Source organism: Scardinius erythrophthalmus (genome assembly GCF_964197995.2).
Source record: "Scardinius erythrophthalmus genome assembly, chromosome: 19".
NCBI lineage: Eukaryota > Metazoa > Chordata > Actinopteri > Cypriniformes > Leuciscidae > Scardinius > Scardinius erythrophthalmus.
In genome coordinates, this window is record NC_138239.1 from 36767904 (window position 1) to 36791935 (window position 24032).

At 37.8% G+C, this 24032-nt stretch overlaps 2 protein-coding genes across 3 annotated transcripts in view; one reads left to right on the forward strand and one right to left on the reverse strand.

Annotated features, from left to right (window-relative positions):
- Positions 1–7: 7 nt before the first annotated feature.
- Positions 8–10645, reverse strand: erg28 (ergosterol biosynthesis 28 homolog). The gene is made up of 5 exons (XM_081394360.1): positions 10491–10645; positions 9504–9649; positions 6881–6971; positions 6534–6652; positions 8–1334 (listed from the first exon to the last, which is right to left on the reverse strand). The coding sequence occupies exons 2-5, from the start codon at positions 9634–9636 to the stop codon at positions 1246–1248; spliced, it is 432 nt and encodes a 143-aa protein (XP_081250486.1). The 5' UTR covers positions 9637–9649; positions 10491–10645; the 3' UTR covers positions 8–1245.
- Positions 10646–11183: 538 nt separating this feature from the next.
- Positions 11184–24032, forward strand: part of ttll5 (tubulin tyrosine ligase-like family, member 5) — a 144169-nt gene continuing 131320 nt past the window's right edge. For both annotated transcript variants that reach the window (XM_081394556.1, XM_081394557.1), the window contains exons 1-9: positions 11184–11308; positions 11879–12024; positions 14085–14191; positions 15906–15988; positions 17308–17414; positions 19658–19788; positions 19927–20009; positions 21875–21944; positions 22033–22117. In XM_081394556.1, the coding sequence (XP_081250682.1) occupies positions 11966–12024; positions 14085–14191; positions 15906–15988; positions 17308–17414; positions 19658–19788; positions 19927–20009; positions 21875–21944; positions 22033–22117 (725 nt within the window). In that variant the 5' untranslated portion in view covers positions 11184–11308; positions 11879–11965. The remainder of the gene's footprint in view (positions 11309–11878; positions 12025–14084; positions 14192–15905; positions 15989–17307; positions 17415–19657; positions 19789–19926; positions 20010–21874; positions 21945–22032; positions 22118–24032) is intronic.

The following is a 24032-nucleotide window of genomic DNA, read 5'->3' on the forward strand; positions in this document are numbered from 1 at the left end:
GACAAAAGTCTATTCCTGGGTCTCAGGAGGTTTAATGACAGGGTAATAAAACAGTAGAGTCTTATAAATGTACATTCAGTTTTAAAACAATGAAAAAAAGATGTGGAAACGCATCATCACATGACACTTGCAAAGCTTTTCTTCCAATTGTGAGTTTATATCTCACAATTCAGACTTTCTTTCCCTCTCCATTCTGAGTTTAGATAAATTGCAATTACCTTTTTTATTATTTTATTTCATGGTGGAATAAAAATGTTTTCATACATTATAAATCAAAGTGTAATCAGTCTATTGTCTGTACGTGTGACACTGTCATGTGCCGAATAGGAGGCTTTGCACACAATGACATCACAAAACATGGTCATTTCAATTTATTCATTTCACATGGTTTCAAAAATGAACACTGAACAAGCAAAGTTCAGAGAGAACAGCAACACTGAAGCTAAAAGAATCATAATTTTACACTGGTTTTCTGTGATTGTGATGATCACAGGACAGCTGATGTCAGTCTGCAGACGTGTAGTTACTGCCCTGATCTGTGTGTGTGTTGTTCATATGAATGTATGTAGATGTATATGTAGTTCATGTGTATTTTACAGTACTTGTATAGAAACGCTTTGAATATAATACAGATAAAATTGTTGTAAATTGAATCTCACAGTCAATAATAAAGAGTGATGACTAGTTTAAACGCACTACATGGCTGAAATGCAGATGTGAGCATGTCTTGTGTTTTGCACATGTTAGTGATTTGCAATTGAACATTGCAACAAATGAGTCATGTAAACCTTCCCTCGTGTGTGCTGGGGAAAACACTAACAGTGACGTGACCAGTAATGAACATTCATGTACATCTGAGGCTAAAACCCTTCATGGAAAGGCTTCTTAACTCTGAGATCTAGACAAAGAAGCAGCTCAAATATAAGAGTTGTCTTCACTACATCATCACCCCATTTGTGTTTTTCTAATATAATAGCTTAAAAAATAACTCAAATGTACCGGTACTGTAATTGCTTTCGGATCATTACACTTTAAATAACCATATAAAATTATCACACTGATTTCAGTGCTGTAAAAAGGTAGTGTGGGCCTTATATGTGACTGGCAACCAGTCGATAGCAGGACTGGCTCATACTGAACCACTGACCCGTCGCTAAAGCGTCCCGCGTCCGCATGTAGCAGAGCGGCCCGTCCCGTTACAGCCGTCCCGTGTCAGTGCCAGCGGCGTCAACAGTATGATCTCACTCAGCTCCTCTTCTTCTGACGAGCTCCCATCACTTCCTGAGGCTCAACGATACACTGGAAGCCGATCAACATGCCCACTATAGAGACGCCTAGGAACACAAAACCAGCGTTACAAGACGACCATGCTGACTCTAGATCATTACACAGCACTGACTCTAGATCATTACACAGCACTGACTCTAGATCATTACACAGCACTGACTCTAGATCATTACACAGCACTGACTCTAGATCATTACACAGCACTGACTCTAGATCATTACACAGCACTGACTCTAGATCATTACACAGCACTGACTCTAGATCATTACACAGCACTGACTCTAGATCATTACACAGCACTGATTCTAGATCATTACACAGCACTGACTCTAGATCATTACACAGCACTGACTAGATCATTACACAGCACTGACTCTAGATCATTACACAGCACTGACTCTAGATCATTACACAGCACTGACTCTAGATCATTACACAGCACTGACTCTAGATCATAACACAGCACTGACTCTAGATCATTACACAGCACTGACTCTAGATCATTACACAGCACTGACTCTAGATCATTACACAGCACTGACTCTAGATCATTACACAGCACTGACTCTAGATCATTACACAGCACTGACTCTACACACAGCACTGACTCTAGATCATTACACAGCACTGACTCTAGATCATTACACAGCACTGACTCTAGATCATTACACAGCACTGACTCTAGATCATTACACAGCACTGATTCTAGATCATTACACAGCACTGACTCTAGATCATTACACAGCACTGACTCTAGATCATTACACAGCACTGACTCTAGATCATTACACAGCACTGACTCTAGATCATTACACAGCACTGACTCTAGATCATTACACAGCACTGACTCTAGATCATTACACAGCACTGACTCTAGATCATTACACAGCACTGACTCTAGATCATTACACAGCACTGACTAGATCATTACACAGCACTGACTCTAGATCATTACACAGCACTGACTCGAGTCATTACACAGCACTGACTCTAGATCATTACACAGCACTGACTCTAGATCATTACACAGCACTGACTCTAGATCATAACACAGCACTGACTCTAGATCATTACACAGCACTGACTCTAGATCATTACACAGCACTGACTCTAGATCATTACACAGCACTGACTCTAGATCATTACACAGCACTGACTCTAGATCATTACACAGCACTGACTCTACACACAGCACTGACTCTAGATCATTACACAGCACTGACTCTAGATCATTACACAGCACTGACTCTAGATCATTACACAGCACTGACTCTAGATCATTACACAGCACTGACTAGATCATTACACAGCACTGACTCTAGATCATTACACAGCACTGACTCTAGATCATTACACAGCACTGACTCTAGATCATTACACAGCACTGACTCTAGATCATTACACAGCACTGACTCTAGATCATTACACAGCACTGACTCTAGATCATTACACAGCACTGACTCTAGATCATTACACAGCACTGACTCTAGATCATTACACAGCACTGACTCTAGATCATTAGACAGCACTGACTCTAGATCATTAGACAGCACTGACTCTAGATCATTACACAGCACTGACTCTAGATCATTACACAGCACTGACTCTAGATCATTACACAGCACTGACTCTAGATCATTACACAGCACTGACTCTAGATCATTACACAGCACTGACTCTAGATCATTACACAGCACTGACTCTAGATCATTACACAGCACTGACTCTAGATCATTACACAGCACTGACTCTAGATCATTACACAGCACTGACTCTAGATCATTACACAGCACTGATTACAAAATAGGATGGCTGAGGATTTTTTTGCAGTGAATATTTCTCAAATATTGAGTTTCTATATGAGTCTGACACGAATTACCTTCAAGATTTCAGACATAATGTACATCCATTTAGTGTCATTTTTAAGGGTGTCACGATTTCGATTTTGTATCGAAATCGATCGAAATTAAACCACAACCTCGATCATCGAATTAAAAAATTTAATCGTCGATACTGCCACGCCCCCATGTCACGTCCGGTCGGCTTGCAGAACAGAAGTCAACTAGAGCGCAGTGCAGCACCCGGAAAGTTTAGAGGGACGTACATGCTCGCAACGGGGCTACTTGACAAGAAGTTCATAAATCAATATTCTTCTAACGAATAGAAATAACCTTATATAATGTATCTATCTGTCAATTATGTGTACAGTTACGTTCAGAAAGGACGCGCAAGCGGTTGCCATGGTAATGAACAGCCTGCTAGTTAAAGCGAATGTATAATATTATCCTGTTTCTGAGCCAAAATGTACAGCGCGCGTTATATTTTCTAAATCCAAACAATTGGCCACTGAACCAGCTGATAAAATCTTCATTTGATTCAAAACGTGATTACAACTTGAAGACGCTCAAACTCGATCGTATTTTACTGATACAAAAGACGCGCGCGTGCACACGCACTGAGAGGGAGCGCGGTTCACCGGGCTATGGTAAAATAATGTTACAAGGTGTGTATAATTTAAACTACTTAGTCAATGCTAACAGTAGCTGCTGTAAGGTTTTTATTACTGCTGCTCTCCTTCTAGTCACTTCTGAACTTTTCTTGATTAAAGCTCCAGGAGACGGGTTGCCAGATATCACAAAAAGAGCAAAACAAGCCCCTTAAAAACGCAGTATAAGCATGGCAAAACTTTACCGGGGAAGGAACACATCTAAACCACTAGTATTACTAATATCCTATACAATTAAAAGGAAGTAACTAATTTATTATGAATAGAATAGTTCAATATAAAATATTCAGATATTATAAACTGAATGATGAAGTGAAACAATAACATGAGATTGAAAAGTTATTCAGCAATACTTTCTTTAAAGTTTAATTGCACATACGAGTTGTATTTAATATCAATCAGTTGGGGGCAGTTCATCTAAAAGTTGATGAGTGTGTGTACTTTTCATTTCTAAAGTAGGCTATTTGGGTTTATTTATTATACATAAAGCCCTTTCTGTCGATTTCTCCAGAATAGCATAACTATATCGTGAAATATATTGTTACTGTGAAATAAAATGAGTCATATCGTGAAAAAAGAATTTTGGTCATACCGCCCAGCCCTAGTCTAGTCTAAAACTGGTAGCAATGTGCTTAAAAAAATATGTATATATATATATTGTAAAAATCGAGAATCGAATCGAATCGTGACCTTAGAATCGAAAATGTAATCGAATCGAGGATTTGGAGAATCGTGACACCCCTAGTCATTTTGTATCACGCAAGCGTGATACCGGTCAAATATTTGGAATAATTAAGATTGTTAATGTTTCTGATAGAAGTCTCATCAAGGCTGCATTTATGTGATTAAAAAAAGAAGTAATATTGTGAAATATATATTATCAAAATTTTAAATTGCTGTGAATGTATAGTAACATTCACTCCTGTGATCAAAGCTGAATGTTCAGCATCATTACTCCAGTCTTCAGTGTCACATGATCCTTCAGAAATCACTCTAATATGGGGATTTGAGGATCAAGAAACATTTATGATTATTATCACTGTTAAAAATAGGATTCAGGATCTTTGATGAATAGAAAAGAACAGCATTTCTGTCATGACAACTCTCTGAGTGTTTTCATGGTAATGGATATGACAATGTTGATATATCTGGTCTTGGCGGAAGAGATCTGCTACGCTGCTGCTGTTATTGCTTCTGCTAATACACACACACACACCACACGCTGCAGGGAGAAAGTAAGACATGCAATACAGTGTAGATGACAGGAATCCAGACATTTGAGAACAGCTGCACCGGTGTAACCAACTGATTTAGTAGCGCTGGGGGAAGTGGGGATTGTTAATCATAAAGGCAATTTAATCATAAAATGAGTATTGTTCTGCATTACTAAGTGTATTTCTTTCTTGGAAATGCACATTTGTCGGTAAAGCACTGAGCTTGAGCTGAAATGCAGATAAAACTAACTTTGAACAACCTAATTTTTCAAGTATTTTAATATTCCACTCTTATTAAATGTTTCATTGTTCTTCCATCATGCTGAACTGACGACAGCTTCTGTGTAATTCTTCACAATTTAAGAAGTTTTTGATTTTCAAGAGACTCCTACTTCATACTTCAGTAAAAACATTTTTTCTTGATGATTTGATTTTTTTATAATAGGAATTTCATAATATCTAAATATAAATTTATAAGCAAAACCTGTGAAAATAACTATGATGGAGTGGAAATGGCTAATAAGTCAAAAAGTGCTCCTCTGCCACCATCTACTGGTTATTAGTGGTAATTTCATATTTATTATTTTATTAAATAAAAGTGTTTGTTTGCTACGTGTTTGTTCTTATCTTTAAACTTTTAGGTATACAAATGGGGACAAATTTTGTTTTTGGTCATCACATAAAAAATAACTTTAAACCTGGATCATATTTAGAGCCTGAAAGTCCTTGAAAAAGTGTGAAGCACTTGAAAACTTCACTCTCGAAAGGTTGCGCGAATCCTGAAATGTTATTAATCCTGTGGCAAATTCAAACACTTTTCACTGGATTTTCCATTTTTTGAGTTCTTTGTGGATTGAAACGTCTCAGATTGAGTGCAAACAAAAGAAATAAACATGAGAATACCAAAGCATTTGTAATTGCAACAGTTTTCTGTGAGAAGTAGTGCATCATCTGACAGAAATGCAGGTGTGCCAATATTGTTGGCCATGAATGTAAATGTCTTTGTCAATTTTGATCAATTTAATACTTATTTGCTGAATAACAGAATTCTTTTTATTTTAATTATCTTACTAACCCCAAACTTTTGAAAGGTAGTGTATCACAGTTTCCACACAAAAAAATAATAAAAAAATAGTAAACTGTTTTCAACATTGATAATAATCATAAATGTATGGAAGATTGTTTCCGAAACAGAATAAAACATTTTAAAAGATAATTGCGTCTTTTTATCTCACAATTCTAACTTTATTTCTCGCAATTGTGACTTTATATCACGCAATTCTGAGATAAAAAGTCGCAATATTTTATTTTTTATGTTGTGGCGGAAACAAGCTTCCATATAAATATTTCTTGATCATCAGATCATCATATCAGAGTGATTTGTGAAGGATCATGTGACACTGAAGACTGGAGTAATGATGCTGAACATTCAGCTTTGATCACAGGAATAAATTACACTTTACTATATATTCACATAGAAAATATCAGTATCCTGATTGAAGACTAGATGTTGGAAACTCACTCACTTGCTACGATCAGAGGTGCCATGACTCCAATGGTCAAAGGAGCGGTTTTATAGATAAACGCTTCAGACAGGAAGTGGCCAAGAGCCAGAACGAACGTCCACAGGGTGACGTGATAAAGCCTGTCATGAGGGAACGAAAGGACCGTGAGCTTGATTCCAGCAGAGTTCAGTCTCCACACACACACACACACACAAACACACACACACACACACACACAAACACACACACACACACACACACACACACACACACACACACACACACACACACACACACACACACACACACACACACACACACACACACACACACACACACACGCACACACACACACACAGGATCCTTACGTTCGGTTCTGGATGTCTATGGCACAAGCGCAGCGGATGATGGAGGACAGGAGGGTCCATATGCCAAAGGTTCTCGCCTGGAGACCGTTTACTAAAGAACAAGACAAATCCTCTCATTTATAGCACACATTATTTACATACACAATAACATGTATTTGTGTCCAAATACTTTCTGTATTCATGTAAAGGACAGTAGACGCATTAAGGGATAGTTCACCAAAAAATTAGCTCATGATTTACTCATCCTCAAGTCATCCTGGGTGTATATGACATTCTTCCTTCAGACGAACACAATCAGAGTTATATTAAAACATGTCCTGCTCTTTCAAGCTTTATAATAGCAGTGAATGGAGATTTTGAAGCCCAAAAATGTGCATCAATCCATCATAACAGTATCCATACGACTCCAGGGGTGAATAAAGGCCTTCTGAAGAGAAGAAAAATGTTCATATTTATAACTTTATAAACTATAATCACTGGCTTTCGGTAACGCACGCGAGTCTAGTTCTGGTGGAAGAGTGACCTCTGACCTGATGCATGACCTCTGACCCGACACATGATGTATTGATGAACACGGAAGCGCAGAGGATCGTGCAAAACACTGGTCACGAATTAGAAGTTAAAAGGAGAATTTAAACAGAAATGTGGGAGGAGTTTGTTGTTGAGTTTGTCACCTAAGCTTCTACGTCATGCGTCGGGTCAGAGGTCATGTGTCGGGTCAGAGGTCATGCGTCGGGTCAGAGGTCATGTGTCGGGCTTCAGCCCCGGATGTTTCTTTTATAGCCCCGGATCTCAAAAAATTTAATTTATTGATAATTATTATTATTTTTTAATACTTTTGTATTTATTTAAAAAAATTGACCGGGTCTTTTAATCTATCCTTCGGAATCAATCATGTATTAAAGACGATTAAAATGTGTTCAAGCAGCGTCAAGTTCGCGCGAATGGCGCGAATTGAGCTTCTGGCTCGTTAAGAAGAAGGCCTTTATTAACCCCTGGAGCTGTATGAATACTGTTATGATGGATAGATGCACTTTTTTGGGCTTCAAAAGAAAAAGGTACCATTCACTCCCATTATAAAGCTTGTGTTACGATATTATGTGACACCAAGTTGTGCGACTTTGGTGTTTCTAGTTTCTTTTGTACTGTTTCTGCCGCTGTCCGTTTTTTTTTTAGCTTTCTCTCTCGCAGGCGATGTGCTGATCGGTCGCCTGATTGGCTGTCGACCATCTGAGAGGAGGGTTCTGGCCAGAGCCATCTGGTTCTGGCGTGCTGACGTCTGCAAGTGAGATCCAGTCATATGGTTACCGGAAATCCGGGAACTATAAAAGGAGTCATGAACGCACTAGACGGCGCAGCCTTAAATTTGTTTGTGATTTTGACTTTGTGCGCTCGGCATTTTTTCTGTTAAGCTTGATTTGGTTCTGCTTGTTTTCAATTTGAGAATTTATCAAGCTCTGTTAATGTGCTTTAAATCGGTCATGTGAGATCTCGTTGTGTTGCCGTCCTATTCTTCTTATCTAAATGTTTGAGAGCGGTAACGCTGTGTTTTGGAATGGTAAAGGGAAAGGGACAGGTAAGAGATGTCACGTGACGTCTGTTTAAATACACTAGGTTAAAGGAGAAGTTCACTTTTAAAATGAAAATTCTGTCATCATATACTCGCCCTCATGTTGTTTCAAACCTGTATGAATTTCTTTCTTCTGCTGAACAGACAGATTTTTTTTCCTACTATGGAAGTCATTGGGACCCAAAAACTGTCTGGTTACTGATAATCTTCTAAATATCTTCCTTTCTGTTCAGCAGAAGAAAGAAATTCATACAGGTTTGAAACAACATGAGGGTGAGTATATGATGACAGAATTTTCATTTTAAAAGGGAACTTCTCCTTTAAGGGGCATGTGACATTTGTTTTACTTGTGTTTGATTAGATAAAGTAGGGAAGGATACGATGTCTTGGACGTCGAAGACTTTTCCTTTCTACATTTTTCTTTTGTATTAGTTAGGTTAGTCTAAAACGTTATAGAAAGATTCTTTTGTTTTATTCTTTTCTTTGAGTTGGCACTGTCCAGTTATTCCCTTTTCCCCTCCCAGGTCTGGGATAATATAATTTGCTGGTTTGTTTGATTTACTTTTAATTGTAAACAACTTTAATTGTTTCTTTATTTATCTATCTATCTATATCTATATCTATATATATATATATATATATATATATATATATATATATATATATATATGTTTATATATAGAGATATAATTTGACCAGTTTTGCACATAATAAATGTGTTCAAACGCTCTGCTGCTTCCTGGCTTCACTCATTTTCCAGTGTTCCAATAGTGAATATTGTTGACGGGTGACATAATGTTCCCCTTCTACCTTCCTAGACTTTTAAAACCATGAAGGGTCGTAACACTTGGAAGAACCAGCATATCTCAGATTGTATGCGTCTGAAAGAAGAATGTCATATACACCTAGGATGACTTGAGGGCGAGTAAATCACGGGATCATTTTGGGTGAACTATCCCTTTAACTGAAAATGTAGCTGTAATGCTGATCTGTTAAGTGCTAAAGTTAGCCTAGTTAATGAATAAAGGTGCTAATTATCAGGTTTATGCCGACCATAATCCGGTGTGCCGGTGTAGAGTTTCTGGGACAGGAAGCTGTAATCTCTGAAGCTCTGCACTGTGTTTCCCACCGCGATCACAGACACCATGAGCAGCCAACTCCTCAACACGTTCAGAAAGCGGCTCATCCTCACTGAACACCTGCAGGAGAACATGCAGATCACAGCAGAGCAGGGGAATACCGTGGTACCGGATACCATAGTAGTGAATTACTGTTAAATTCATTTAGCACTGCATTTTCATGATGCTCTATGGCAGGGGTTTTCAATCTTATAGATGCCGTGCACCCCCAAATATGAGCATCCTCGTGTGAGGGAACCCCTTCTAAAGTCTTTTCTAAACACCACATTTACACACTGAAACATGTATATTATAACATTAGTTGCTATTAAGTAACTTTATTATATGTTTCTATGCAATATATTAATGTAATATTTAATTTTTATTTACTTAATTTTTATTTATTTTATCTAATTTAATCTATTTAGTAGATGAATAACTGTTTTTGTTGTTAAATCACATTTGTATTCATTTATTTTAATCTAATTTAAAAGTACGTTAAATGTATCATTTTAATTTATTTATATTAATCTATTTATTAAATATTATCAATATATCGTTCATGTGAATTTTTTTTCTTTTTCTGAAACGTTCTAGTTGGACGTTCGTCTAATTTTTTTTATTTTTATGTTACAATTCATAACGTTCAGAGAACATTCAAAATGAGTGTTCCCATAACATTTGAAGAATGATTAAATTGAATGTACGTATAACCAAGAAAAAAACAACATTTGAAAAACGGGACGTTTTGAACATTTAGGGACATTCAGAAATAATGTTTTAATGGGAACGTTAGCAAAACGTTCTTAGAACATATTCTGTTCGCTAGGTTTGTGTAGGCAACCATAAACAACACTGGATCATCATAGACATTATACATAAGAAACGACACGACACGATTCATCAGTAACAGTGTTCTTACCTTCTGCAGTCAGTATTTGAGCTGTATAACTATAACATTAACTGTACAATTATAACATTAACTGTACAACTATAACATTAACTGTACAACTGTAACATTAACTGTGTGCGTTTGATTTCTGCTTATCATCGTACCGCGACAGGTTCACAACACTCAGCTGTCATCATGGACATGAACATTGACCAATCAGAAACCGCGGATGACTGTTGCGTCGCGTCGTACCACCACCCCATTGGGCAGTGCTCCAAAGGACCGCCCACTCCTGGCAGATCCAACCAATCACCGCCCGCTATACATCTGACGATTTCTAAAGGAGGTGCGTTGAGTTTGAATTTGAGAATTATGTATTTTGTTCAACTTCAAAGACGTTTGGTCTATTTTATGAAAACAAAAGTTGACTTTTGAGCTGTCTGGTCATGTATATTATATATTCATTAGCAAAAAAGGTCTAATGTTTGCTCTATCTTTCATAGATCGGAAACGTTTTAAAAGATATTGTAAGGTACTGCAATCATATGTTTCCGAATCCCACACAACATTTTTTATTTTATCTGTGTGAAATAATTGTTAAATACATAATTAAAATGACTAATTAATTGTACATTATTACTCGGTTCAATGCATATTTATATATATGAGATACATAACTTACATAGAAATTACAAAAATAAACCCGTCGGTTGTCTATAGTTTCACGCGCATGCGCTGAACAACGGTTGTCAGCTGGTTGTTATAGTAACAGGCGTCAGGGCTTTGGCGTGGGCTATGGAGCTAACAGTTAATAATTACACGCAAGAACACTCACTTAACGCTAACAGGTATGTTACTGATTACATTTATTATCAAACTAATTACACTGCATTCCGAAGTCCTAATATTTTGTGTTAGACATTCATTCAAACGCTTTATTCTCTCTTACATCACAGTCTAGTTAGCTCGGTTAGCTAACAGCTAGTGAACTCTCTTCTGTCACACACAACTAACGTTAATCCCATCTTTCCCATATTAACGTTATATTAATTTCAAACAGCGATTTATGAAAAATCTGGAAGGTGCTTTCAGTTTATCATAGTAGACAAGTGCTAAATAATTGTCTCAGTCAGATAATAACGAATTATGAAAGTTTTACTTTGGGTTTACCTTTATCTTTGATTGCTAAACTAGTACCTTCGTAGTTTGCTGTCATTTTAACTGATTTAATTTTGTTATTTTTGTTTTATTTTACACAATACTAATTTTCGCATTATAGCTGTTTTACATAGTTTTCTTATTTTGTATAATTCATCATCCTACACAGTGCAATACTTTATATTGTTTGATATCAATAAAAACACAAAATAAAAGAAATAGCACATCAGCCCTTCTCATGAAAGCTTATTGTTTTACAGATGAGTTAAGAAGATTGGAGATGAGTGCTGTCACACACACATTGAGCTGACACACACACACACACACACACACACACACACACCGAGATGCCAGCCGCTAGAGAGCAGAAGGAGGAATCTGAGTCATCGTCTGAAGATGAGCTGGAGTAAGTGTCTTTACTAAAGCACAATGCTTTATTGATCTTGAGATGATTATATTCAGATATTCAGTGAGCAGAACTAGTCTCTACACACAAAACTACAGCAAACATCCGCTGTTGCATAAAGATTTCATGAATTCACAGCTTATCTTGTCTAAATATAGACCAGTCAGTTCTGAAATAGTAACAGCGCTCCTCAAATAGTCTAGATGTTCCTCACAGGTCTGTCATCGGCCGCAGAGCTTAACTCAGTCTCCTGGTCATGCTTTAGGAGTGACAGAAAGGATGAAGGCCAGTTTAGATTTAGGACCCAGAATTTACACTAGTTATCATGAGTTTCGTATCCTATAGTATATCCTTATCAAAATGACTGACAGACACAGATTAGGCTGCTGTCACTTTAAGAGCTAGCGTGCGGATCCATTACTGTTTTCATTAAAGCAGCACTCAGTAGCTTTGGGATTTCTTCGCTGTATTCTCGCTTTTTGCTCGCAGGTTTCTCTCTAGAGCTCCCCCCACAGCTTCGGAATAGATATTTGACAACACTGTTGTAAAAACTCGTAGGCGATTCTCGGACACCAGAGGCTAGTAGATCAACGACATCAAAGCAGATGGGACATTCTTTAAAACGTCTTCTTCATTCGGGTTCGGACAGCGTGAGGGAGCGCAATAATGACAGTATTTGAGCAGATTTCTTTTGCCGTAAAGCAATTGTTTACATCGCGAGACCTGATCTCACGCGAGACTTCCTGACGCGGCGGCCGCACGGCCCGCCGGCTCAAAGTTGCAAGTGCGGATTTTCCGCTCACGGGCACCAGGGGGGTGCGAAACGACCACCATTCAACCCGAAATAAGTAATATAACCATTCCAATGACTCCGAAGCTGTTCAGTTAAAGGTCCCGTTGCATGCGATTCCATGTTTCAAACTTTAGTTAGTGTGTAATGTTGCTGTTAGAGCATAAATAATATCTGTAAAATTATAAAGCTCAAAGTTCAATGCCAAGCGAGATATTTTATTTAACAGAAGTTGACTACAAAAAACGGCTCGATTGGACTACACCCCTCTACATCCTGCATTAGTGACATCACCAGAACCGTTTCTTGACTAACCTCCGCCCACAGGAATGCTCCCTCAACTCTACTGGCTACTTGCGCACTTCTTATAACTATAGGCTACTGTGTTTACTCAGCTCTTACGGTGATTTTCTGAAGTAAAACTGACGCTTCATCTTTTGTGTGATGTACAATAAACTTTATTAAACTCATCAGTACATGTTTGATCATCATTCAGACAGCAGACTTGTAGGCTATTAATAAATAATGGATACATAGCCTACAAGCAGATGACAAATACGTTATAATAACCGTAATTAAACTACTAAACCATACCTGTTTCATCTCTATACAGCACTCTGACTCTGTAGGCATTATTGTCCGACTCGAAATGAACGCCGTTACTGAGAGTTTCTGATATTATCATCATTCCGTGAGATGAATTTTTCCTGACAGACTGAGTGCGAGCTCATGAAGCTCCGCCCCCTGTGTCGCCCAGCAGCACCTCATTTGCATTTAAAGGGCACACACTGAAACGGCTCGTTTTTCTGAGCCCCAAAAAATGTCAATTTAAACATGCTGTAAAAAATGATCTGTTGGGTATTTTGAGCTCAAACTTCACATACACACTCTGGGGACATCAGAGACTTATTTTACATCTTGTGAAAAGGGGCATAGAACGGGACCTTTAAGGTAAAAAAAATTTACTTAGTTCACCTTTAAGTCATCCGATGGCTGAACCAACATGAAATATATAAGAAACAACATTAATGGGACAGTTCATGTTAGATTGTATTGCTGATTTGTAATATCTTAATTAAATGTGAGTTTGGCAAAGCAGTTTATAATTTTGGTATTTATTTTACGCATTCAAGTATGAGATGTGAGTTGGTCCTGCCAATATGGCCGGTGTGTGAACTGAAAGGGACTTTGGTAATTCCTCAATATCATGTACATGTGAAGTTCATCTGAAGTGGCAGTGCTGTCTTTGCTGTAACCTGTGTTTTCACAGGAAACACCCGTGTATCGCCTGGAGTGGTGTCGGGAAGAGGATTCCCGTGCTTCTCTTCTGTGCGGAAGCCATTGTGTCCAAAGATGTGGCCATCAAATCTGTTGGAGGTACATTAAAGAAATTCTTCAACATGAAATTATGATATATAATGCCTGTATAGAAGAGCTGCACGATTCTGGATTAATTGGGAATCACGATTTTTTTGTTCTAAATAGATCATGATTCTCCCACCATTATGAATAGACTACTAAACAAAGTAATATGTCATTTACTGGGGGCTCTAATATCTGCAGTGTATTAATTTTAAGTTAAATACTTAAGTTATTTGAAGTACATTTTGATAAATACTTTGATTGTTATGTATACCTGCAACATTTCAGCTGTGAATTAATTATTCATTTTAGCAAGATTATGTTTAGTACCTGTCTAGCAATGCATGTTTATGCTGTTTTTCTACATCTAAACCCGTCAGAACTTCCACTGTGGGAAATAGTAAGCATCGATGCTGCCTGGACCTCACAGTGCATTGTGGGATTTTTTATGGAGCGAACGTTTCCGTGCACTGGAACGATTTTGCGATTGGTTATGGCCTTAAAATGGCGGACTCTCTGATCAGTGCCTGACTATGAGATTGAGACGCACACAAATCATTTTTTTTATCAGTCACTTGTCGCCACCTAGTTGGTGTAATGGTGTAATTGATACAATCTTTATCTTTTATTTATTACTTTTGTTTAACAGGTGATTTACTCTGTTTTGATCGCCCTGCAGACATCAGTGTTTATATCTGAACTATAAACTTTCATCCCAGTTCTTCTGTGATAATATGAATGATTGTGACACAGAAATAACACAGTGTGTGTTGAAAAGACAGCTTCACACACAGTTTGATATCTACACATGACAACGGCTCTCTCTGGGTCAGGACGCAGATCTGAATGTTCGCTGTGATCGTACTTGTCAAAGGTTTAATTGACAGAGACGAAACGTTGCCATTTAGGAGTAAGGTCACGTGTTTGAATCGAGATTGTGATATTTTTAACGATTAATCGTGCAGCTCTACTAGCAATTACTGTACTGTACCTTACACTAGTTCGTCACACACTCAAAATTTGGGCTGCAATATATCGAAATATCACAAATGTATATATCGGTATATGCATATCGCCACCGCTTGCAATAACTGCGGTCATGAACACAAGACAGAGAGAAAATCACTCGCTGCTCTCGGCTGAATAACTTTTGTAGCTTTAATAAGAATCAGTATATATTTAATTCATACAGTGAAAACTAAGCAGTGTTTTATTTTTTACATTATTCAGTTTCTGTTGTTTAATAACCCTAATGTAGGATAACCTGAACCCCTGAACCCCGTGGTTTACACTGATGTTAAAATAACTTTTACGCAACAGTAAAACACTGATGTTCACTGTCAGAAGCTGTAGGGATGTTTTCTAGTCACAAAAAGAATGTGAAACACATGTAGGTTATATAATTTTAAATATATTTTAAAGATAATTTAAGTTTATTTTACACACTTTAAGCATTATCGTATCGCATATCGAATATCGCAATTTTCGCATATCACACTTTCCTTCAGTATCGTGCAGCCCTACTCAAAAAATAAAAATATTTACTTATTTCCAGTGACAAATAATTTTTTTATAGTTATATAAATAGCATGTCTAGTGGTATTTAAATATCTAGGTCTATTGACTGCATTCATAAAAATTGTCATTTGTAACATGCCATTGTTCTTGTAATTCTTGATTCAGTATTTCTGAGTTTTGCTTTTCCTTTTTTTTTTTTTTTTTTTTACAGAAAAATATAACTTGGGCTTCAAGATTGTGCGTACGGAGAGTCGTCTTGTGCGTGGCATGCTGGTCAATCATGGATTCCATGAGGTAAATCTGTCAACTCAACTCAACTTTATTTATATAGCACCACTAAAAACAACAATTGTTGACCAAGGTGCTGTACACTATATCAGATATCATCAGCATTTAAAACCACGCACAACAAAATTACAAAAACAGAACACCGAACAGACCAGACACAGCACAAATCAGCTACAATTATAAGCCAAAGAAAAGTGATAGGTTTTGAGTTTTGCTGTAAACTCATGCAGTGTAGAGGCAGGTCTGATAAAAACAGGTAGGCTGTTCCAAAGTCTTGGTGCAGCAACGGTAAAAGCTCGATCTCCTCTCGTTTTCAATCTAACCCGAGGAACATTTAACAGTCTCTGGTTGGATGACCTAAGAGACCTTCCAGGATTGTAGATGGATAATAAATCAGAAATGTATACAGGAGCCAATCCATTCAAGGATTTAAAAACCAGCATCAAGACTTTAAAATCAATTCTGTAACGGATTGGCAGCCAGTGCCAGTGCAGTGCTAAACATTAGCCATGTTAGGGAATTAAATGTTCTTTACACTTTATGCTGTCAAATTTAAATGCAGTGGATGAGTGGCGTCCAGTTTTCATCTTGGATATAACGTTAGATTTTTTTTTTTTTGCATACAGTTTGCAGAAACCTTTAGCAGTCTGATGAAATAATAATTAGTTAAGAAAAAGGTTCAAAATCATATCTGATAGGACCACTGGTTTATTTGGCTAGTTCAGTTCAGTGGCATTGTTCAGTTTAGCAACACATGTATTAAAGGTGCTCTAAGTCATGTCACGCGTTTTTTAGGCCAAAACATTTTTTGTCACATACCACAGACATCTCCTCACTATCCGCAAGCTGCCTGTCCCCTGAACACACTGTAAAAAAAACGCGGTCTCTGTAGACACCACAGGCTCCACAAACTGCAACAAAAACAAACTGAGCAACAAACAGAGCGACCCGCAGCACGAAACATAACAAACTGTTCCAGCCAATAACCGACAAGAATGATGTGGGGGTGGGGTTCGGGGGTTAGTGCGCGGATGAGGAGGAGGGAGGGTCTAGCTAGCCTCCGTTTTGTTTGACAATAATTCGAATGTCAACAAGAAGAAACGTCTCACAGGATCGCTTAGACAACCTTTAAGGGTTCAACCTGCAATTCAGTTTCTTCAGGCTGAGCTCCAGTACAGTGGTTAGTGTTTATGAGGGCTCAATACAATACAGCTCCAATGTAATAGCACTGAAAATGACTGTAAATGAATAACTTTAGACTCTTAAAGTATCTTTTTCATTTTTTGACTTTACCCTGGCCTAGAATAATATTGTTTTCTGTTTAGGTGCATCCAAATAGCAATGATTTTAACCTGATGTGGACTGGCTCGCACCTGAAGCCCTACCTTATGCGCTCTCTACAGGATTTCCAGAAAGTCAACCACTTTCCCAGGTGTGTATGTCATCACAGTTCGGTTCTTGCTCAAACGTGCTGCGTAACACACGAGAATGAACCGCATTGGTTCTTGCACGTCAAGCAAGCATGCTTCAGCTTCGGGGCCCAAATTTGTATATATGTGACCCTGTCACGAGTCGCACGGGTATATTTGTGGCAATATCCAACAATACATTGTATGGGTCAAAATTATTGATTTTTCTTTTATGCCAAAAATCATTAGGATATTAAATAAAGACCATGTTCCATGAAGATATTTGTACATTTTCTACCATAAATATATAAAACATTTATTTTTGTGAGTGAATGAAGCATAATCGCCAACATAAATGCACAACTTTAAAGGAGATTTTCACCCAAAAAAAATTGGACCATGTGACTGGTTTTGTGGTCCAGGGTCACATATGTACATATGTTTTTCTATATGAATGTTTGCTGATCAAAGCGGCAAAATGACCTTCATTGTTTGGATTTCATGATAAAATTTAAAAGTTGTAACTTTATGTTATATCAAAAGGAAAATAGCACAGAGCTTATAGGATGTGAGTAGCTCTAAGTTTTGTTCACACATCAACTGAAAACAGCTCAGTAAAAGATTGATCGTGGGATTTAAAGGGGTGGTTGATTGCTATTTCACTTTTTTCATTTTAAATACTGTGTAATGTTGCTGTTGGTGCATGAACAGTATCTGCAAAGTTGCTGCGCTGAAAGTTCAACGTAAGCGGAGATATCGTCTTTTAAAAATCAGGAAGTTTAATGCCTACAAAAACGACTCAAATGGGACTACAACGAGATACTTCCCGGGTTTTATACGTAACTAACCCATACATTTACATCAACCCTCCCTCCGGAACATGTTCTGCTGTCGAAGAGGAGGAGTTATAGTGGAGAGCAAACCAATGCCAAAGCTGTTTGGTTATAGTAGCTAGTTAGTTCGATGCTATTTTTTGTGTATAAGACAAACGTGTACAAACTTCCCAAAATTATCGCAACAGCAAACTTCAGCTGCTGTTATCACATGTACACCTAAAGAAAACGACAAACTGAGTAAACTAAGTTTTGTGAATAGTTAAACGGTTGTTCATTCTATCAATAAAACAATATCTTTAAAAAACGGTATTACTCAGTCATGTATTCAGTTTTAAATGTTTAATCAGGGGGAAACCGTATCTCAAAAGCTAACAAACAGCAGTAGCATTTTCAAGTAACAGCGTATGGAAATTCTTTGAGGGAATAATAATAATAAAAAAAAAATTAGCATTCAGAAATGTTTAGTAAGAGCCGTGTTTGCGGAGGTTCTGCTTGACTCTCTCCATCACCGCTCTCTGGGTCTGATTCTGGCTCATACTGATACGGCAATATTGACACCATTATTTACATCTGACCGGAGCACATGCAACTGTCGCCCGTAAAGGTAATGGGCGTGAAGATTCCGGACGCAGTTTAGCCAATTACAACACACCGGCCGAACTAACCAATCTGAGCCCATTGCCTGTTTCTGAGGGAGTGGTTTCATAGACTCAGGAAGTCAACCGGTCGTTCAAATGACAGAGGAGGAAGCAGCTTACAATAAAGGTGAAATTTTGGAAAAATAAGGCGTTTTTTCACAAACAAAACACGAAGACATGCTATATTGCAGCCCATAAACACAATCAAGCAAAGAAAAAAGGCAGTAAACCACCCCTTTAAGATCTGATAATGGTTTTCAGTAATGAATGGATTATATAGATATGTAAGCATTTAGCTCAATTTGTCCACCATCTTTGATGGATTTTAAGTAAGCAGTGCATTATGGGGTGGCCTTTTCTTTAAAGGATATGCGATACTGGTTTAGAATTTGGCCAGTTTATTTCAAGAGAAAATAAGTTTGCTTATAAGACAGCGTAATTGTGCTTCGTGTTGGGACTCACAGGTGATTTCATCCGAAAGTTGCTGGTGTTTAAACAAACACTAGTTTGTGGTGTGTAGTCAGTGTGTTTCCCCCCAAAGTCACGCACAGTCACACACACTCTCACTCAGCAACAACGACGTCGACACAACCGGCCTTCCAAGTGGGCGGACGGCATGTATTCATTGGCAGTTTGAGCCGAGTACATTTTGTTTGGAAGAAACTGCGCAATAGATCAAACCGAACATGCGCTGCCACTGTGGTGTTATTTTAAGGGTTTATGTTCCCCCCGCTATCTCAGACGCTAACCTCATCCTCAGCACTTACGGTCAATGCTCCCATTGCTTTCCAGGTCGTTCGAGCTCACGCGGAAAGACCGGCTCTACAAAAACATCCAGAGGATGCAGCAAACCCACGGCTTTCAAAACTTCCACATCGTACCCCAGACCTTCGTGCTTCCGGCCGAGTACCAGGATTTCAGCAGTGAGTGGGCACATGTCTGTCCTGTCAGCACTCGATGTGTGTTTGGCTGTTAACATGAACGACATCAGTAAGAAAGATGTGTCTGCTTCTCTGCTGGGCTTTGATAACACTCTGTCTCTGTCCTCATGTAAACCTCAGGCTCCTTCAGCAAAGACAAGGGTGCGTGGATCATCAAACCTGTGGCGTCCTCCAGGGGCAGGGGCATCTACCTGGTCAGCAATGTAAGTGATTAAGGGGATATTCCCACAAAAATGGTATAAAATGTCCTCCAAATATGCCACAGAGGGGCTTGGGGCAAAAATGTCCCCAGATTAAAGATAACAGGGCAAAAAATGCCCCGCACAATTCATCTAAATCTATTATGGCTGTCACGATTAAAGTGAAATGTGAAAATGAATGAAAAATGTTGATTGCGGGCTTACATTTAGATCTGCTCACATTGAATCAGAATACTTTTGTGCATTGAGAGTTATAACAAATTTCACAAGTTTTTTATTTTATTTTATAAATCTGAATCTCTAAAGTTTCCTCCTTTTCCAGCCACTTTGCGTCCACTTTTGTTGCATGTCTACTCTAGTGAAAACTAAAAATACTAAAATGTATTTGAAATACATTTATTTTATGCTAAGTATACTACAAATTTATAAATACCCTGCAATTGTACGGTTGGTATACTAAATTAATATACTTAAAGTCTGCTAAATTGGAACAAATAATTTTGTACATTAGTATTTAGTACTTTAGTTATCCAGAAATAGTGCTGAAGTTCAACTAAAGATATACTTCAGTATATTTGATTGTGCTAAAGTGGAACTATTGCAAGTGTACTTTAGGTATATACACTTGTATTTACACTTTAAGGCTTAAAGGTGCTGTATGTAACTTTTCACTCTATTAAAGCATAAAAATACCATAATATGTTTGCATATATTGAGGAAACATGCTAAGTTCACACTCTAATTTCTCTGAAAAACACTTCTACAGCCAGTTATTTTACTTATGAAATATGTTTCCAGGCTGGAATGTCTGTTTTTGTTTTGGTCTGTGATACTGCACGTTCCCAATTTTCATTGTCCATTGCGCTCGTTCCTGTTGCGTGTGGTCAAGCTGGCGACCCGTGTGAGCGCCGTGAGTCTGAGGAAGCGGGAGAAACAATGATCTCCGATGTTTTTAATTTGGACTGCAGTACCTATTTCCACCACTAGTTGTCATTCTTACAAACTGCACCTTTAATAGTAAGAAATGTGCATTGTGCAATAAAGAAGTACTCCAAATAAATTGTAATTACAATATTTATATCAGTAAGTCTCTAGTGATATGTCAGTAAATATCAGGGATGTGATTCTTCTTACGGATTAATCCGGAATTCCGCCTAAAATCATGACCCACGCGAATCACGTGAAGCTACAGCGTGCGCGACATGAAAGTCCCCTCTTAATTAGTGATGATAGCTGAGAGAACTAAAGAAAAGTTTAGTCTGGTTACACTTAAGGGCTGTGATATTAAACTAATTTTATTTTGGATTTTGGCTTCCTATGATTATAAAAAGAAGATATTTGAGTTAAAACTTTAAAAGCTAATGCAGCTTCCTTCCCATCAGTCATTCTGACTGCTGTAAAATGCAGTCTCTACTGTTGCTAAATTCCAGGGTGTGTTTGATAATAAAAAGAGCTATTAAAAGCACAATAATCCATGCAAGAGACGCTGTTTCCAACTTCAAGGTGGCTTATGTGTGTGCACTCCGAAGCGGGCCGCAAAAGACTTGCTAATTAATTACTTACTAAAGCTTCGTTTGCACGTCTAAACGATCAAATACACACAAACATATGTCAAAATGACCAGCTTGGAGAGTATTTACTTAAACACAGTTAATGTCTTAAATGGGCGTACATAGTTGGGAGTCTTAAAGTGGCAGCAGTCCAACCAAAGACAAAGAGAAAATCATTCACAGCTCTTGAATTTACCTTTTTGCTCGGTTGATGTGGCTTTAAGCTACTTCACTACATAAAGTAGAGTGTTTATCATGGGTAACTAACATGCTTCTGTAATCTGACAGTCTTGTTCTGTCACATGCTTGGTGTTTCAGCCGAGTCAGATCCCACTGGAAGAGAATATCCTGGTGTCACGGTACATCAGCAATCCTCTACTGATTGACGGTGAGTCTACGACACACACACTCACAGATTCAACTCATTAGGTATAACGAATGTTTTTACATTCAGTTTGTTTCTGTTGTGTCTGCAGATTTTAAGTTTGACGTGCGTCTGTATGTGCTGGTGACCTCATACGACCCTCTCCTGATCTATCTCTATGAGGAAGGGCTGGCCAGGTAATTCATTTACATCATCCAGACTATCTTAACCCCCTGAGGTCGGCTATCGCGCCGGCGCGATAGGCTCGTTTTTTTCCGTATGAGTGCAAAAAAATAATAATAAAAAAATATTAATTTTTATCTTATATGCTTGTGTTATACATCAATCGATCCTGTTTAGTATGTATTTTTTTTGTGTATGCTCATAATAAAAACAAAGTGTTGTGCTTTTTGCCAAATAAAGAAAAATAAACATGATGCGAGTTCTGCCTACTCTCCGTCAGTGAAGTCAATTCTGAAACGCGTCCGAAAATGAACTGTAACTCAGTGAATACTCAGTCAAACAGGCATACAGTCACACAGGCATGAAGCTTGAATTTTCTTCTTTTAAATGAAGTAATTTTTATAAAAAACAAATATTCACAGTTTATGTAATATGTATGCAAAGAGAGAGATGTCAGTCGTTCTCATCTCAGCTCATTATGTTTTAATGTGCTCCGCCCACGGAGAGCGCGCGCTATTCAAACGCAAATGTGAGGCGATCCAAACAAACCTGTGAAACGCCCACATCAGCTGGATAACACACACCGCGAGTTCACTTTCAGACTTATGTACTTTAAGATGCTGTGAGGAATACTACTATCTTGATAATCCTGCAAAAATTTACCTCAGAAGTTCTGGAAGTATCATTTCGAGGAGCAAACGGATCCCGCTGAGGAATTAGGTCAGTTCTGTTTGCTTTGTTCTAATCTGAATGAATGAACGCAAAGATGCGTGCTGTTGTGGAGCTACTACAGCTGGCAAAAATACTGTTTAAATATGAATCGCGTTTCTGTGTATATGAATTGCGTTTCTGTGTATGAATGAATGAACGAACGAACGCACAGATGCGTGCTGTTGTGGAGCTACTACAGCTGGCAAAAATACTGTTTAAATAATATGAATCGCGTTTGAATGAATGAACGCACAGATGCGCGCTGTTGTGGAGCTACTACAGCTGGCAAAAATACTGTTTTAATATGAATCGTGAATACAAAGAAAGATTACACTGGAAATATTGTTACAATTTTAAATGTAGTTGTAATTGTATAACCTATATATATATATATATATATATATATAAGGATAGATGTAAACAAAATCTTAAAAGGTCATTATAAGCCTTCTCTTTAAATAATTTTATTATGCTTTATTAGTGACACATTTGGGAAGATAATATGTTCCAAATCTGAAAATACAGTATGAGAACAATTAACTGCACAATTACTAGAAATGTTTACCTTGGATATTGTACAATTTGCAAGCAAAATTTGTGGAAAAAAAACAACAAACCAGTTATATATTGTCCTTGCATTTTTGTGGCTCAGTCACACACCTGAATGAAAGGCTCATTACGTATGCAGCCTCATTATGCGGGCCCCATTGACTCCAAAGGTGTGAATCACGCCCACCCGCATATGGCCTTTCCAAACAAAAAGTGTTTTACAAGATTTAAATCAATGTATTGTGTTATGTGAATGATTAGGCAGGATGATTTTCACATAATTTTGAAGAAAAAATTCTAGGCAACGTCATCCATTCGTCAAAAGTCTTATTTACATATATTTAGAATGTGTTTTATGGCCTTATTTCAGAAACTTTAGTTTTTTGTTTTTGAAAAAACCATGCATAAACATTATTCTATCAAAAATACAAACATGTACATGCAAGTTGTTCACATATTATGGTAGCCCTGTTTGTGCTAAATAGAGTGAATTTACACCTTTGCCATTAATATGTTTATAAGCAACTGAAAAAAGCACAAATGTCAGGGCATGTCAGAACATCTCAAGGACCCCAAAAACCCTTCAGACCCCAGAGGGTTAACAGCGCCTGTAAGACATTTGATTAGAAATGCTTTTGCTTAGAATCAAAGAAGGAATTAAAACCTGTC